Here is an 18,590-nt window from a genome sequence, read left to right as displayed (position 1 = left end):
CATAAAGAAAATTAAATAACTTCATGAAGGAGTGAGACATAGATTCTATACTAAATAAATAGTCCATACACCAGTTCCATTTAACTCTGAATTTATGGCAATTAATAGATGAACTTACACTGCAATGAAGGATTTAACATGGATGCCGTTTTGACTAGCACTTCTCGTAATGAAAATAATTCCTTTGACGTTTTCACATACACGTCACACAATAAATCTACTGCTATGCAGTATTACACTTTTAGTATTGCACTTTTACTTTACACTAAAATAATATTATTTTTAACAATAATAATACGGCGGCAAGACATGCGCGTCCGACACAAGTTACAAGAGACAAGAGAAAAAAAGAAGAGTAACTAAGTAACTGTTCATCGAGAATATCTCGTACATCAAAAGAATGTGTAAAAGTGTTCTTCTTCTGTCCGTTTTTCGCGCCGCGATTTTGAAAGTCAATAACTCACTGCATCTCTGACGGCGCTTCGACAATAAACAAGTTACGACACAGTTCGTTCACCTTTTACATTATCGCAACATTATTTGCTAACTGTAGCTGTTGCCGAGCGACTGCTCGATTAGTGAATGATTTAAAATGATGAGGCAATCACATGATGTTACAACCTTCATAAGTTGGAAGATTAAAGGGAAAATTGAAATATGATGATGGGAACATAGGTTTGATGAGGGGGCCGCAACTTTTGGAGTGAATGTCATCCATGGCCGTCATCTTGAAATCCGCCATTTTGGATTCAAGTCATTTTTTTTTTTAAGGGAAGGGGGGTGTATGACACATCAGATAACACTCGCTTGAGCTCTGGAACTGAGTGGTGTAATTTGTTTTTGTCCATCTTGTACAGTTCAGAGGTTATTAATGTTCAAAGATGGGAAATTACCTTCATACCATTTTAGATCAGCTGGAACAAAGAGAGACATGTGTCGGTATCAAGGTAACTCTCAACATTAATAACTTCTTAACTATACGAGATAGACAAAAACAAATTACACCACTCACTTCCAGAGCTCAAGCGAGTGTTATTTGATGTGTCATACACCCCCCCTTCCAATTGAAAAAAAAAAATAACTTGAATCCAAAATGGCGACCATGAATGACATTCACTCCAAAAGTTGCGGCCCCACGTCAAACCTATGTTCCCATCATCACATTTCAATTTTCCCTTTAATCTTCCAACTTATGAAAGTGTCCAAGGACTTTTGACTCGCCCTGTATATTCTCTTTACTGTAGCTAATTTTCTGTTCTGTCACTTAACGGCAGCCCCGGATGCCCACTCACAAGTCCTGACCGCTCGACCTCCTGTACATTATCGTCGCAAGCCAGATGTTACAAGCTTCCTCCCCCTTCCCTGTGCCCATGTTGGCCGCAGTGGCCGAGCGGTTCTAGGAGCTTCAGTCTGGAACGAAGCGACCGCTACGGTCGGAGGTTCGAATCCTGCCTTGAGCATGGATGTGTCTGATGTCCTTCGGTTAGTTAGGTTTAAGTAGTTCTAGGGGACTGATGACATTAGATGTTCAGTGCTCAGAGCCTTTTCAACCATTTGACCCTGTGCCCATGTACAATAGACAAAAGAAAAAGCAAAGTGCAGCTGTGGAACGTCTACTTCCAAAACACGTGGAGCACAGTAGTGGGGCTAAGACTGCACCCTCTGGCACTCCAGAGAGGTTGGGTTGGATTGTTTGGGGGAGGAAACCAGGCAGCGAGGTCATCTGTCTCATCGGATTAGGGAAGGATGGGGAAGGAAGTCGGCCATGCCGTTTCAAAGGAGCCACCCCGACATTTGCCTGGAGCGATTTAGGGAAATCACGGAAAACATAAATCAGGATGACCGGTCGCGGGATTGAACCGTCGTCCTCCCGAACGCGAGTCCAGTGTGCTAAACACTGCGCCACCTCGCTCGGTCACGCCCAAGAGGACGAGCGTTTATGCAGCTGTCACCAGACACTGAGGCGTGTAACGCACTGTAGCATTCAGAGCAGGCGGATGCAGCCTCGACTTACCTCGCTATCATCTGGGAACTCCATACGCTGGGGGTGGGCCGTATGACGAGGGAGGCGGCCCGTAAGACGACGGCGGTGGCGCATACGTTGTTGGAGGCGGACCGTAAGACGAATGGGGTGGTCCGTAAGACGAAGGGGGTGGTCCGTAAGACGAAGGGGGTGGTCCGTAAGACGATGGAGGCGGCCCGTGCGTCACTGGTGGTGGGCCGTAGGATGCCGGGGGCGGGCCATACGACGGTGGAGGTGGTTCCGTGAACCCCTCTTCGTGCGGTGGAGGCCCGTACGACGACTCCGGTGGCGGTGGCGGTGCATAAGGCGCCTCCGGGAGAGGCGGAGCTTCAGTCTCCGGAGGTAATGTCTCTGGCGGCGAAGTCGTCGTCGTGGTCGTTGCGGGAGGCCCGTACGACGGAGGCGGCCCGTAGACAGGCGGTGGGCCGTAAGCCGGGGGTGGGCCGTAGACCGGCGGCGGCGGTCGGTAGACCGGCCTCGGAGGGTAGTATATCGTCCTGTGTGACAGACGAAAGCACTCGTATATACAGCATCCTGTGTTTCGATACACAGCTATGACCACTCTGAAATTTACTACAGTACTGGCCACTGAAATTGCTACATCAAGAAGAAATGCAGATGATAAACGGGCATTCATTGGACAAATATACTAGAACTCACATGTGATTACATTTTCACGCAATTTGGGCGCATAGATCCTGAGAAATCAGTAACCAGAACAACCAACTCTGGGCGTAATAACGGCCTTGATACGCCTGGGCATTGAGTCAGAGCTTGGATGGCGTGTACAGGTACAGCTGCCCATGCAGCTTCAACATGATACCACAGTTCATCAAGAGTAGTGACTGGGGTGTTGTGACGAGCCAGTTGCTCGGCCACCACTGACCAGACGTACAGTACCTGCAACATGCCACCACGCGGGTTATACGGCAGTATGGTGATGACGAATACACGCTTCCAATGTGCGTTCACCGCGATGTTGCCATACACGGATGCGACCGTCATGATGCTGTAAACAGAACCTGGATTCATCCGAAAAAGTTTTGCCATTCGTGCACCCAAGTTCGTCGTTGAGTACACCATCACACGCGCTCCTGTCTGTGATGCAGCGTCAAGGGTAACCGCAGCCATGGTCTCCGAGCTGATAGTCCATGCTGCTGCAAACGTCGTCGAACTGTTCGTGCAGATGGTTGTTGTCTTGCAAACGTTCCCCATCTGTTGTCTCATTGATCGAGACGTGGCTGCACGATGCGTTACAGCCATGCGGATAAGATGCCTGTCATCTCGACTGCTAGTGATACGAGGCCGTTGGGATCCAGCACGGCGTTTCGTGTTACCCTCCTGAACCAAAAAAATGGTTCAAATGGTTCTGAGCACTATGGGACTCAACTGCTGTGGCCATCAGTCCCCTAGAACTTAGAACTACTTAAACCGAACTAACCTAAGGATATCACACACATCCATGCCCGAGGCAGGTTTCGAACCTGCGACCGTAGCAGTCGCACGGTTCCAGACTCCGCGTCTAGAACCGCGAGACCACCGCGGCCGGCCCTCCTGAACCCACCGATTCCATATTCTGCTAACAGTCATTGGATCTCGAACAACGCGAGCAGCAATGTCGCGATACGATAAACAGCAATCGCGATAGGCTACAATCCGACCTTTATCAAAGTCGGAAACGTGATGGTACGCATTTCTCCCCCCTACACGAGGCTTCACAACAACGTTTCACCAGGCATCGGTTGGAAACTTTCGTCATGTCAGCACGTTCTAGGCGTCGCCACCGGCGCCAACCTTGTGTGAATGCTCTGAAAAGCTAATTATTTGCATATCACAGCATCTTCGCCCTGTCGGTTAAATTTCGCGTCTGTAGCACGTCATCTTCGTGGTATAGCAATTTTAATGGCCAGTAGTGTATATAGAGGAAAAATATAGATAGTTCCAGATGAAAGAAAACGCCAAAGAATCTTACAAGCTAAGGACATAGCATTGAGGTATGAGCATAAAACGGAAATTAACTCGAAAAACAAATACTCGTGTCCTCCAAGGAATGAGAGGAACTCAACTTCAAAATCAGAGAAAATAGAGATAAAAGAAACTAGGTCATACAGATATTTAGCAAATAAGGATACTGAAGACGGAAGCATCAAAGAAGACATAAAAAACAGACTTAAAAGAAATGTTGATAAATAAAAAAAATAGTGATAGAATTCTCTCGAACTTCCAGCGGCATTGAATGGTTCAAAATCCACGAGTTTTCGGTCGAGGACTCCTTGGTTATTGTCAAGTGGTGACTGTCTTTTGATTGCCGTTGCCGTCCCTATACAGTGTGAGTCATTAACTATTGCCACCTAGAATAGCTCCGACAATATGACAGGAGCTAAAAAGTTCGTGGGACAAATCTTGCGTGGGACAACGGGAGCCGTAACATGATGTTCGTTGTTTGTTGCATCGTGGGGTCGCGTCAGAGATATGAAGGTCAACTTTGTTTTTCTAAATGGGATGCTATAGTTTGGTACTTATTTTCTGATAGCGGCTGTCGAGACGAATCCAATGACGTGTAACAGTAAGGTCTTCGAAAATCAACAAAGGTCAAAAGGGTGGCGACAACGTGCATTTACAGAAGGTGTTCGAAGTGATGAATATTGGTATCAATGCAGAGCTGCAACCTTCTTATCATGGACTGAGTGGTATTCCTTATCACGTCGGCACTTACCGCAGCACATGCTCTGACAATTCTCGCTCGCATTTCTTCAGGTGTAGCTGGAACGTCTTTATAAACAATGGTCTTTTACGAATCTCCACAAGAAAAAAATCCAGAGGCGTCAATTCTTCCGAACGAGCCGGCCATGACAGATCTCCTCCGCGTCCAATCCAACGATTTGGGAATTGTCTCTGTAACTCATTGATATCCCTCAGCGAAAAATGTGCCGATTAAGATTTCCTTCGATGAAACAGGGGCTTATAATTCTGTCCTCCAGAATCCCACACCGACCACGGCTTTTGGTGTACAACTTGCCGCAGCCAACATGGATTTTCAGTTGCCCAATAATGCATGTTATGAAAATTAACATTTCCGTGGTTCGTGAATGTAGCCTCGTCAGTAAATCAAATCAAAGTAATAAATGCGTCGTTCCTCTGAATCTGAAGTTGAGCCCACCGGCAGAAGTCAATCCGACGCGTACAATCTGTACCAGTTAATTCTTGCTGGAGACTGATATGGTAAGGATGATATTTATGACGATGCAGAACACGAACAACACTGGCTCAAGCCAGATTCCCTTGCGATTTGACGCGAACTAACACAAGGATCTCGACTCACAGTGGCAAGAGTACCAATTTCCGTTTCCTTGTTAGTAACTTTCCTTTTCCGGCTATGTTTCCGATGCGTTAAAGATCCAGTGGCTCTCAATCCATCATACACATATTTAAATGTACGACGTGTAGGGTACGTTGAGGATATCTTTCAGCGTATAAGTCTCTAGCTCTCACTGAATTTCCTTGGCATTCTCCGTAAATGAGAAGCATATCGCCTTTTCTTCGAAGTAATACATCATTCAGATTCACTTCACTCGACGATACTAGTTTTGTGTTAGCAGAAGAGCCAACACCGTGTTACGAGTGGAGGCCGAAGTGCACGCATTTTAGCTCACGCAGGCTGGCGTGAGGAGGGAAGAGCTATACTGACGTGTGGTCTGGAACATGACAAGGAATGAAAATTCAGAAAGCGGACGTAATTAGTTTGATACTTAACTTTAATCCATTAATGATGAAAGTCGTTCTTGACGGTACATGATTCACAATATTATCTGTTCAGAATACATTCTTGAAGAATATGGCGCCTTGCTAGGTCGTAGCAAATGACGTAGCTGAAGGCTATGCTAAATTGTCGTCTCGGCAAATGAGAGCGTATGTAGCCAGTGAACCATCGCTAGCAAAGTCGGCTGTACAACTGGGGCGAGTGCTATTGAGTCTCTCTAGACCTGCCGTGTGGCGGCGCTCGGTCTGCAAACACTGACAGTGGCGACACGCGAGTCCGACGTATACTAACGGACCGCGGCCGATTTAAAGGCTACCGCCTAGCAAGTGTGGTGTCTGGCGGTGACACCACAACTAGCCTTACCGTTCCTATTAGTGTTGTATTGCGAAACCGTCGAATGTGGTTTACATGTCTATGGCACGTTAGATGGATACGCCGTATTCGGAGAATATTTACTATTTGCACGACTCGATATGCGAAAGAGAATTGTGGTGTCACCGCTAGACACCACACTTGCTAGGTGGTAACTTAAATCGGCCGCGGTCCTGTAGTACATGTCGGACCCGCGTGTCGCCACTGTGTATTCGCAAACGTAGCGCCACCACAGGGCAGGTCACAAGACACGGACTTGACCTCGCCCCAGTTGTACGGACGACATAGCTTGCGACTAGACCTACCAAGTATCACGTCTTCCTCTCATTTGCCGAGAGACAGATTAAATAGCCTTCAGCTAGTCCATCGCTACTATCTAGCAAGGCGCCATGTGTATCATTGCTAATTGCCTACTACTATGCAAGAGATGTATTTCAACAAGAACAAGACTACATTAAAGTTAAGTATATTAAAATCTCTCTTCTTTTCTTTATAGTTTTCATCCAGTCTCCTGTTTCAGAATTTACGCCCGTCTGCGTTAGTTTCGTGTGCACCTAGCCACTCATTGTGTCGAGACCTTAGGGAATCGACACAACAATATTTTGGCGCCGAGGAGTGGTGCCGCGCCCACGTTGCAGTCTTTGTGTTATACTTGCTCTAATTTGCTTGTGTCATGGCTTCGCCGCAATCTCCAGATGTACTGTCCGAATTTTTTCGCTTGCAGAATCAGCAGACGCAGGCGTTATTGGAAGCCCTTGGACAGCTCGTCCAGGGTCAACGTGCGCTGCAAACCGATGCGGCACCCGCCGCTTCATCGCTACCGCAGCCACACAACGCTGTCGCACCGCCATTTCGGCCCTTTGAAGCCACAACCGAAAGCTGGACTGAGTGGGCCGATCAGTTCAACTTCCACCTCACTGCTTATGGAATTCAAGGTAAAGAGCGGCAGCCGTTTTTGCTTTCTTGTGTCGGTGTGGCTACCTACCGTGTGATAGTGAAATTGTTTCCCCGACGCGACGTAGCAACTCTGTCCTACGAGGAAATTTTGTCGGCTTTAGATGCCTATTTCAAAGAAACAGTAAATGTAGTTGCCAAACGGTATACGTTTTTTCGTACAAAACGTACGGCCGGTCAGACTAATAGGGAGTGGGTAGCAACTTTGCAAGGACTTACTAGAGACTGCGCGTTTGCCTGTGAATGTGGCCTCCCATATTCAGATACTATGGTGCGTGATGCAATTGCACAGAACGTTTCTGATGTTCGCATAAGGGAACAGATTTTGAAGCTAGTTAATCCCTCCCTGCAACAAGTGATAGACATTTTGGACAGGCAAGACACACTTGACTTTGCTCAGGAATCATTTGAAACTTCGCCAGCAGTGTGTCACATTAATCGGCCCGCCGGGCCCGCTGCACGGGACGCTAAGCGGCCCTCGCGCCCGACTTCGCAGCGGCCGCCTAGCGTGCAACCACGTGCGCCGCGTAAGCCAGCAAATGCAGTGAAATCATGCCCGCGGTGTGCTACTAGACATTCGCGTGAAAATTGCCCGTCACGCCAAGCTATTTGCTTTTACTGTCACAAGAAAGGACATGTACAAAGTGTTTGCCAGAAAAAGTTAAGATCAGACAATAACACAAATTCCAGGCCCTTTGCTTCGCGCAGGAATCGAACCCAGGACAATCAGGCTCGTGGACCTTCGCCCATGGACATTCATGTAGTTCATGCCCTCCCGTCCAGTGACACTTTAGCTAACAGTGACTGTGTTCGTCCCACCCAAAGTGTGCGTCGACGTCGCCGGAAATCCCGTAAAGTTGCAAGTGCTTCTGGACCTGTATCAGTTCAATTTGCACGAGACAGTCGCTCTTGTCGTCAACAAGACAATAAACTTTTTGTGGACTTAGACTTTGCAGGAAAAGTGATACCATTCCAGCTCGATACCGGAGCTGCTGTTTCATTGCTCAATCACGACACGTACAAACAACTGGGCAAACCGCCATTGCGTGCCGCAAATGTTACGTTAACTAGTTACTCAGGACCGCATATACCTGTGTTAGGACAGTGCAGCCTTCTTGCCACATACAAGGGACAGACAAAACTTGTGTCATTTTATGTTCTTCGTTCCTCTAGTGCAGTGAACTTGTTTGGTTTAGATTTGTTTCAATTGTTTAATATGTCTATTGTCAATCAGGTCCTATCAGTGAATCAGACTGTGCCTTCCGCCAGTGTTTCTAGTCTTTGTGAAGAATTTGCAGACATTTTTGCACCGGGCCTTGGTTGCGCTAAGAACTATGAAGCGCATTTGGAACTGAAAGACAACGCGCAACCGAAATTTTTCAGAGCGCGCAATGTTCCCCACGCATTGCGTGATGAGGTCGCAAGAACATTAGCCGAATTAGAATCTCAAGGTGTCATTGAACGTGTGCAGGCTTCTCTCTGGGCCTCACCCTTAGTCATTTTGCCAAAACCTTCCGGAAAACTGAGACTTTGTGTGGACTTCAAGGCAACTGTGAATCCGCAACTTGTGACTGCTACTTATCCTTTGCCCCGCCCGGAAGATCTTTTTGACAAACTGTGCCCGGGAAAATATTTTTCAAAATTGGACCTAGCAGATGCGTACTTGCAGATACCTGTGGACGAAGAATCCCAGCGCGTCTTGGTGGTAAACACGCATCTTGGCTTGTATCGCTTCAAAAGACTGCCATTCGGGTGTGCATCCGCCCCTGCTTTATTTCAGCAATATTTACAAACTATTTGTGCGTCGGTCCCTACAGCTGCGAACTATCTGGACGATATTGTGATCTCAGGAAAGACAGAAGCCGAACATTTGCAGAATCTCCGGACCTTATTTCAGGTCTTGCGTCAGAATGGTCTTCGCTTGAGGAAGGACAAATGTGTGTTTTTTGCTCGTGACTTACCGTACCTGGGCCATGTCCTTAACGCCCACGGTATACATCCGAGTCCAGAGCACCTTCGTGCCATTCAGGACTTGCCGTCACCGCAGAACTTAAAACAGCTACAGAGTGTGCTGGGTAAGGTAAATTATTATGCAAAGTTTGTGCGCAATGCTTCTTCCATTTCAGCTCCGCTTCATCGCTTACGCCGTAAAGGTGTTCCGTTCGTCTGGACGACGGAATGCGAACGCGCCTTTCGCCAGTTGAAATCGGCGTTACTTTCCAATACTTGCCTGACGCCATTCGATCCCCGAAAACCCCTTTTGTTGATGGTAGATGCATCGGATTTCGGGATCGGTGCTGTGCTTGCGCACAAGGATGGCTCGCATGATCGCCCTATTGCCTTTGCGTCAAAATTGCTCTCATCTGCGCAAAGAAATTATTCACAAATAGAGAAAGAAGCTTTAGCTCTAGTGTTTGGTGTTACCAAGTTCCATGACTTCTTGTATGGTCGTCACTTTACAATCATCACGGACCACAAACCTTTGACATCGCTTTTTCATCCGAACAAACCTGTACCTCCACGTACAGCGCAGAAATTCATTCGCTGGTCTCTTTTTCTCTCGCAGTACCGCTACGATATCTTGTATCGGTCCACTGCTAAGCACGGAAACGCTGATGCGTTGTCCCGTTTGCCTGTTGCTGAGGATAAAGCATTCGATTCTTCCGAACTTGCTTGCATGTTCATTGATTCGGAAGCCGATGACGTGGTCGCATCGTTTCCGATTGATTTTCGTCGTGTAGCTACAGCCACAGCTGCTGACCCTGTCCTTGCTACTGTTTTGCGTTTTGTTGCTACGCAATGGCCCTTGTCAAAGTCACGGATCGAGGATCCTTTGGTTCGCCGTTTTTTTGCTCACAAGGAGAGACTTTTTGTCCGACGTGGTGTTTTGTTGTTGCGTTCCGATAATGATCAATCCCGAGTCGTGGTCCCACGTTCGTTACAGTCCTCTGTCTTAAAGCTTCTTCACCAAGGACATTGGGGTATAGTGCGAACGAAACAGCTTGCTCGTCAGCACTGTACTTGGTTCGGAATCGATGCTGCGATTACGACTCTGTGCTCCTCTTGCGTGGCGTGTGCCGAACAACAATCCGCACCGCCGCGGAAATTCTTTGCATGGCCGAAAGCCACTTCCCCTTGGCAACGCTTGCACATAGATTTTGCTGGTCCATTCTGGAATGCTCGATGGTTGGTTGTGGTCGATGCTTTCAGTAATTTTCCTTTTGTTGTCCGGATGTCTTCCACGACGTCTTCTGCCACAATCCAAGCCTTGTCTGCTATCTTTTGCATTGAGGGTCTTCCGCAGACTATTGTTTCCGACAATGGCCCACAATTCATGTCCGCAGAATTTCAGTCGTTCTGCAAGGCCAATGGTATTCAACATCTGACATCCGCGCCGTTTTCGCCTCAGTCAAACGGTGCCGCGGAACGATTGGTCCGGACTTTCAAGTCGCAGATGTTGAAGTTGAAAGAGTCGCATTCTCGGGAGGACGCTTTGTTGCTCTTTTTGTCCTCATATCGCTCTCAGCCTCGCGATGGTCGCTCGCCGGCTGAATTGCTCCATGGTCGTCCTCATCGAACTCTGATGTCTTTGTTGCATCCGCCACATCAGGTTCCTGTGCAGCGGCAGACTCCTGCTTTTGCTCCTGGCGACGTTGTCTATTATCGCAACTATCGCGGTTCACAGCGTTGGCTCGCAGGGCGCATTCTTCGCTGCCTCGGCCGCGCGATGTATTTGGTTTTGGGGGCCTCTGGTGAGGTGCGTCGGCATCTCAATCAGCTGCGCCTCTGTCGTCGCCTGGGTTCTGCCGCTCCCCGTCTGCTTTCAGCGACGGAGCCGTCGGGTCAGCGCCCTGGGGACCCATCTACTGGCTCGCCTCATCCCCAGGTGTTACCGACGATGCCTTCCATTTTGCCTCATGGCGTCGCGCCGCCGCAGCCGCCGCCGGCGCCGCCAGCAGCGGACGCTTCGCTGCAGCCGTCCTCCGCCATGGACTTCTTGCCCGCTCCGGACCAGATGTCGTCTTCGCCCGTCGGGTGCTCCGACCACATGGAGGTCGACCCTTCTGTCTCATTACGTGCGCATACACCTCATGTTGACGTGCACCCTGGACTAGGTTTGCAGGCGTTTCCTAGCTCCCCTCGGACCGAATGGCCGGGTGCGGGTGGCACAGCCTCGCCTGTTGTTAGGCTCCCCACCTCATCGCATACGTCAACATGGGGTCCTCCCCACGGCGGGCGGAAGCCTTATCTCACGACCGTTCGCCGATTTGCGGGGGAGGAATGTGGTGTCACCGCTAGACACCACACTTGCTAGGTGGTAACTTAAATCGGCCGCGGTCCTGTAGTACATGTCGGACCCGCGTGTCGCCACTGTGTATTCGCAAACGTAGCGCCACCACAGGGCAGGTCACAAGACACGGACTTGACCTCGCCCCAGTTGTACGGACGACATAGCTTGCGACTAGACCTACCAAGTATCACGTCTTCCTCTCATTTGCCGAGAGACAGATTAAATAGCCTTCAGCTAGTCCATCGCTACTATCTAGCAAGGCGCCATGTGTATCATTGCTAATTGCCTACTACTATGCAAGAGATGTATTTCAACAAGAACAAGACTACATTAAAGTTAAGTATATTAAAATCTCTCTTCTTTTCTTTATAGTTTTCATCCAGTCTCCTGTTTCAGAATTTACGCCCGTCTGCGTTAGTTTCGCGTGCACCTAGCCACTCATTGTGTCGAGACCTTAGGGAATCGACACAACAAGAATTGTCAGAGCATGTGCTTCGATAAGTGCCGAAGTGATAAGGAATACCACTCAATCCATGATAAGAATATTGCAGCACTGCACCGATACCAATGGTCAGCACTTTGAACACCTTCTGTAAATGGACCTTCTTGACCTTCGTTGAGCTTCAAAGACCTTACTGTTACACATCACTGGATTCGTCTCGATAGCCGCTATCAGAAAATAAGTACCAAACTATAGCATCCCATTTCAAAAAACAAAATTGATCTTCATATCTCTGACGCGACCCCACCTAGCAACAAACAATGAACATCATGTTATGGCTCCCGCTGTCCCATGCAACATCTGTCCCACAAACTTTTCAGCTCTTATCATACTGTCGGAGTTATTCTAGTTGGCAATAGTTAGTGACTCACCCTGTATAGCCGATACAACCGCGCCACCTTCGGTGACGTCACTGATGCTCGCTCTAGTGCCGTATAAGGCCTGTTTTCGTTTCGCACCCACTTCAACCTTCTGATGGCCAGGTCCGAACCCTTGCTTAACGGCAGGTCACCGCTTTTCTTGAGAATGTTGTCACAAATTTTTATCTAGACTGCTTCTTTTATTACCTTATCCCAGAAACTATGGAAATGGAAGAGGAGGTAGACGAAGATGAAATGGGAGATATGATACTGCGTGAAGAGTTTGACAGAGCACTGAAAGACCTAAGTCGAAACAAGGCTGCGGGAGTAGACAACATTCCATTAGAACTACTGATGGCCTTGGGAGAGCCAGTCCTGACAAAACTCTACCATCTGGTGCGCAAGATGTATGAGACAGGCGAAATTCCCACAGACATCAAGAAGAATGTAATAATTCCAATCCCAAAGAAAGCAGGTGTTGACAGATGTGAAAATTACCGAACTATCAGTTTAATAAGTCACATATGCAAAATACTAACGCGAATTCTTTACAGACGAATGGAAAAAATGGTAGAAGACGACCTTGGGGAAGATCAGTTTGGATTCCGTAGAAATGTTGGAACACATGAGGCAATACTGACCCTACGACTTATTTTAGAAGAAACATTCAGGAAAGGCAAACCTACGTTTCTAGCATTTGTATACTTAGAGAAAGCTTTTGACAATGTTGACTGGAATACTCCCTTTTAAATTCTGAAGGTTGCAGGGGTAAAACACAGGGAGCGAAAGGCTATTTACAATTTGTACAGAAACCAGATGGCAGTTATAAGAGCCGAGGGACATGAAAGGGAAGCAGTGGTTGGGAAGGGAATGAGACAGGGTTGTAGCCTTTCCCCGACGCTATTAAATCTGTATATTGAACAAGCAGTAAAGGACACAAAAGAAAAGTTCGGAGTAGGTATTAAAATCCATGGAGAAGAAATAAAAACTTTGAGGTTCGCCGATGGCATTGTAATTCTGTCAGAGACAGCAAAGGACTTGGAAGAGCAGTTGAATGGAATAGATATGGTCTTGAAAGGAGGATATAAGATGAACTCAGCAAAAGCAAAACGAGGATAATGGAATGTAGTCAAATTAAATCTGGTGATGCTGAGGGAATTAGATTAGGAAATGAGACACTTAAGGTAGTAAAGGAGTTTTGCTATTTGGGGAGCAAAATAACTGATGATGGTCGAAGTAGAGAGGATATAAAATGTAAACTGGCAACGGCAAGGAAAGCGTTTCTGAAGAAGAGAAATTTGTTAACATCGAGTATAGATTTAAGTGTCAGGAAGTCGTTTCTGAAAGTATTTGTATGGAGTGTAGTCATGTATGGCAGTGAAACATGGACGATAAATACTTTAGACAAGAAGAGAACAGAAGCTTTCGAAATGTGGTGCTACAGAAGAATGCTGAAGATTAGATGGGTAGATCACGTAACTAATGAGGAGGTATTGAATAGGATTGGGGAGAAGAGAAGTTTGTGGCACAACTTGACTAGAAGAAGGGATCGGTTGGTAGGACATGTTCTGAGGCATCAAGGGATCATCAATTTAGTATTGGAGGGCAGCGTGGAGGGTAAAAATCGTAGAGGGAGACCAAGAGATGAATACAGCAAGCAGATTCAGAAGGATGTAGCTTACAGTAGGTACTGGGAGATGAAGAAGCTTGCACAGGATAGAGTAACATGGAGAGCTGCATCAAACCAGTCTCAGGACTGAAGACCACAACAACAACAACAAACAACAGATGTGTCTTCGGATTCAGTACGATGTCTTATAGAGCATGCTCTGATACCGCAGATTTCTCAGGGTACCGAAGGCGAAATCATCTGCCCGGCACTTAAGTGTAATTTGCGGAGTATCCATGTAAATGTAGATGTAGAGGTAGTGTGGGTCTAACGTGTTCTACGCAGCGCTGTTCAATAGCTGGCATACGCACAGTCTGTCCGAAATGAAACTGCCAACACCCGCACGGTATTTTCTATGCTCCTGGCGTTCTGTGGCCTACATCGCCTTTCACAGACCTCATGAGATGCCGAATTTTTGTTGGATCCGTGAAGAGCGAATTGATTTTATGCCTCTTCAGGAGCCGGCTAGTGTTTCCTGTTACTAAGTCACAGAACGGCAAAGAGAGGAAATGTGTTGAAGTATCTGAGGTATGGTGCTCGAGACACGTTCTACATCTACATCTCCCGGCGGGGTCAGGGATTTTCTCTGCCTCGTGATGGCTGGGTGTTGTGTGCTGTCCTTAGGTTAGGTTTAAGTAGTTCTAAGTTCTAGGGGACTTATGACCACAGCAGTTGAGTCCCATAGTGCTCAGAGCCATTTGAACCAAGCCATTTTACATCTACATCTCCATGACTACTGTGCCTTATGTCTGGTAGAGGGCTCATCGAACCGAGGTAATTCATGAAGTTCGAACACAGCATATGTTCCACAATCCACCTGCAAATCGACGTTAGTCATTAAGGCCTGTAATTCAGTGGATTACTCTTATTCACTTTCTTGGGCACTGGTGCGTGCGGTTGTATATGATTGCTAAGTATGGAGGTATTGTATCGTCATATTCTGAAAGGAACCGAACTGATATACACTCTCGTCCAGAAAAGTTGTCGGCCGGAGTGGCATGGCGGTTCTAGGCGCTACAGTCTGGAGCCGAGCGACGGCTACGGTCGCAGGTTCGAATCCTGCCGCGGGCATGGTTGTGTGTGATGTCTTTAGGTTAGTTAGGTTTAATTAGTTCTAAGTTCTAGGCGACTGATGACCTCAGAAGTTAAGTCGCATAGTCCTCAGAGCCATTTGAACCAGAAAAGTTGCCTTAACACCGAGGATAACTACTTCCAAATTACTCATGTTGGAACCAGTTCTTGATTCGAATTCTGCAATATTTACTTCGTCTTCTTTCGTGAAGGAATTCCGGAAAACAGCATTTAGTAATTCAGCTTTAGTAGCAATGTCATCAATAACATTACCATTGCTACTGCGCAGTGAAGATATGTCTTGCTGCTTGCGTACTTTACATACGACCAGAATCTCCTTGGGTTTTTTGCCAGATTGCGAGGCCTAGTTTCGTTATGGACAATATTAAAAGCATCTCGCACAAGATCGCACTAAATTTCGAAGTTTCAGTAAAACTTGACCAATCTTTTACGCGCTCTTTTGAATTTGGCACGCTTTTTCCGTTGCTTCTGCAAAAGCGGTCTGAACTGTTTTGTGTATCGTGGGAGACCAGTACTGTCTCTAATTAGTTTATATACTCTATATCTCTCAATTACAACTGACACTATTTCTTTGAATCTGAACCTCATCTGATGTACGCTTATACAGTCAAACTGGAAGGAATAGAGTTTGTCTCTTAGGAAGGCGTCAAATAAATTTGTATCTGCTTTCTAAAATAGGTATATTTAAATATAAAGCGCATAGATAGAGCCCCCAGGTAAGATGTGCTGCAAGGAATTGGCTAAGGTCATTTAGAAGCTAACAGAGAGAAGAAGAAACGAGTAGAGTGTTCACATTACCAGTTCCTTACAGATATCTTCGAAAGAACGTAACGACGAATGATAGCTCGAGAAAGGATGTGACTGGTGCTTTCAGAACAAGCTATACATAATGCAGAAACGAAGAGGGTACAGGGTTGTACAAAAATATGGAAAAACTGCGATAAATGTGTGCTTGGCATCTACATCTACATCCATACTCCGCAAGCCACCTGACAGTGTGTGGCAGAGGGTACTTTGAGTAACTCTATCGGTCCTCCCTTCTATTCCAGTCTCGTATTGTTCGTGGAAAGAAAGATTGTCGGTATGCCTCTGTGTGGGCTCTAATATCTTTGATTTTATCCTCATGGTCTCTTCGCGAGATATACGTAGGAGGGAGCAATATACTCGGTGAAGATATGTTCCGAAAATTTAACAAAAGCCCTTACTGAACTATTGAGCGTCTCTCTTGCAGAGTCTTCCACTGGAGTTTATCTATCATTTCCGTAACGCATTCGCGATTACTGAATGATCCTGTAACGAAGCAAGCTGCTCTCCGTTGGATCTTTTCTATCTCTTCTATCAACCCTATCTGGTACGGATCACACACTGATGAGCTGTATTCAAGCAGTGGGCGAACAAGCGTACTGTAACCTACTTCCTTTGTTTTCGGATTGCATTTCCTTAGGATTCTTCCAATTAATCTCAGTCTGGCATCTGCTTTACCAACGATCAACTTTATATGATCATTCCATTTTAAATCACTCCTAATGCGTACTCCCAGATAATTTATGGAATTAACTGCTTCCAGTTGCTGACCTGCTATATTGTAGCTAAATGACAAAGGATCTTCCCTTCTATGTACTCACAGCACATTACACTTATCTACATTGAGATTCAATTGCCATTCCCTGCACCATGTGTCAATTCGTTGCAGATCCTCCTGCATTTCAGTACAATTTTCCATTGTTACAACCTCTCGATATACTAATCATCCGCCAAAAGCCTCAGTGAACTTCCGATGTTATCCACAAGGTCATTTATATATATATATATATATATATATATATATATATATATATATATTGTGAACCTACGACACTCCCCTGCGGCACCCCTGAAATCACTCTTACTTCGGATGACTTCTCTCCATTGAGAATGACATGCTGCGTTCTGTTATCTAGGAACTCTTCAATCAAATCACACAATTGGTCTGATAGTCCATATGCTCTTACTTTGTTCATTAAACAACTATGGCGAACTGTATCAAACGCCTTGCGGAAGTCAAGAAACACGGCATCTACCTGGGAACCCGTGTCTATGGCTCTCTGAGTCTCGTGGACGAATAGCGCGAGCTGGGTTTCACACGACCGTCTTTTTCGAAACCCATGCTGATTCCTACGGAGTAGATTTCTAGTCTCCAGAAATGTTATTATACTCGAACATAATACGTGTTCCAAAATTCTACAACTGATCGACGTTAGAGATATAGGTCTATAGTTCTGCACGTCTGTTCGATGTCCCTTCTTGAAAACGGGGATGACCTGTGCCCTTTTCCAATCTTTTGGAACGCTACGCTCTTCTAGAGACGTACGGTACACCACTGCAAGAAGCGCATTCGGGAGGACGACGGTTCAATCCCGTCTCCGACCATCCTGATTTAGGTTTTCCGTGATTTCCCTAAATCGCTTCAGGCAAATGCCGGGATGTTTCCTTTGAGAGGGCACGGCCGATTTCCTTCCTCATCCTTCCCTCACCCGAGCTTGCGCTCCGTCTCTAATGACCTCGTTGTCGACGGGACGTTAAACACTCATATCCTCCTCCTCATCCTCTCCTGCAAGAAGGGGGCAAGTTCCTTTGAGTACTCTGTGTAAAACTGAACTGGTATCCCATCAGGTCCAGCGGCCTTTCCTCTTTTGAGCGACTTTATTTGTTTTTCTATCCCTCTCATCTATTTCGATATCTACCATTTTGTCAGCTGTGCGACAATCTATAGAAGGAACTACAGTGCAGTCTTCCTCTGTGAAACAGCTTTGGAAAAAGACATTTAGTATTTCGGCCTTTAGTCTGTCATCCTCTGTTTCAGTACCATTTTGTTTTGATCCACCTACCACTTTGACATAAGAAACTCAGTTTCGGTATGGCCAACTAGGGCTAGGACCAGTGTCGTTTAGTCTCATTGGTAAAATCGATAAATTATTCTATCGATTAAACATTTGTAGCGCATGTAAAACAGTTTCTCACCTGGCGGGGTATGCGGGGTAGACGTGTATCTTGGCGATGTGGACTGCAGGCTTCTGGAAGATCTTGCCTGTGAACTGGCGCAGCAGGTAGGCCTTGGCATGCAGCAGCGACGCGATCCCAGGAATCAGCCACCCGGAGCACAGCGGTACCAGCGCCGCCAGCAGCAGCGGCGTCCACTAAAACACGAGCGTGCAAACTATACTCCTGATGACGAAATACGCGGCCGAAACGCCAGCCCCAAAATATCTGTGACACAGTAGCAATGATGCTAGCTCAGGTGGCAGCCATCGCGAACAAAGTTACAACAGCAACAGTGGCGTCCCCTCAAAGTGAAGCGCCCGAACTGTGACCTTAATGATGGGCCATAGGGGAGAAACACCAGCAAAAAGAGTGAAGCCCCCTGAAAGGTAGGAGCAAAAGTAATTAAACTTCACGCATTGAGAAGATTCTTGATATTCTTTCAGTGACTACCAACTCCAGTCAAATTTGGAAAGAAATTGGCAGTATGGCGCTGCACCCATTCTGGCCTGGATGCATGGACTGATTCGGTTGGGAAGGACGTCAGAAG

General features: G+C 46.7%; 1 protein-coding gene across 1 annotated transcript in view; it reads right to left on the bottom strand.

The window, feature by feature from the left end:
- Positions 1-2,021: 2,021 nt before the first annotated feature.
- Positions 2,022-18,590, bottom strand: part of LOC126214890 (uncharacterized) — a 49,246-nt gene continuing 32,677 nt past the window's right edge. Inside the window, exons 2-3 of the mRNA XM_049941534.1 lie at positions 18,023-18,198; positions 2,022-2,520 (exon numbers count right to left, since the gene is read on the bottom strand). Coding sequence (XP_049797491.1) covers positions 2,022-2,520; positions 18,023-18,198 — 675 coding nt within the window. The remainder of the gene's footprint in view (positions 2,521-18,022; positions 18,199-18,590) is intronic.

Source organism: Schistocerca nitens, chromosome 12 (genome assembly GCF_023898315.1).
Source record: "Schistocerca nitens isolate TAMUIC-IGC-003100 chromosome 12, iqSchNite1.1, whole genome shotgun sequence".
Classification (NCBI taxonomy): domain Eukaryota; kingdom Metazoa; phylum Arthropoda; class Insecta; order Orthoptera; family Acrididae; genus Schistocerca; species Schistocerca nitens.
This window is presented reverse-complemented; position numbering and strand designations above follow the sequence as displayed.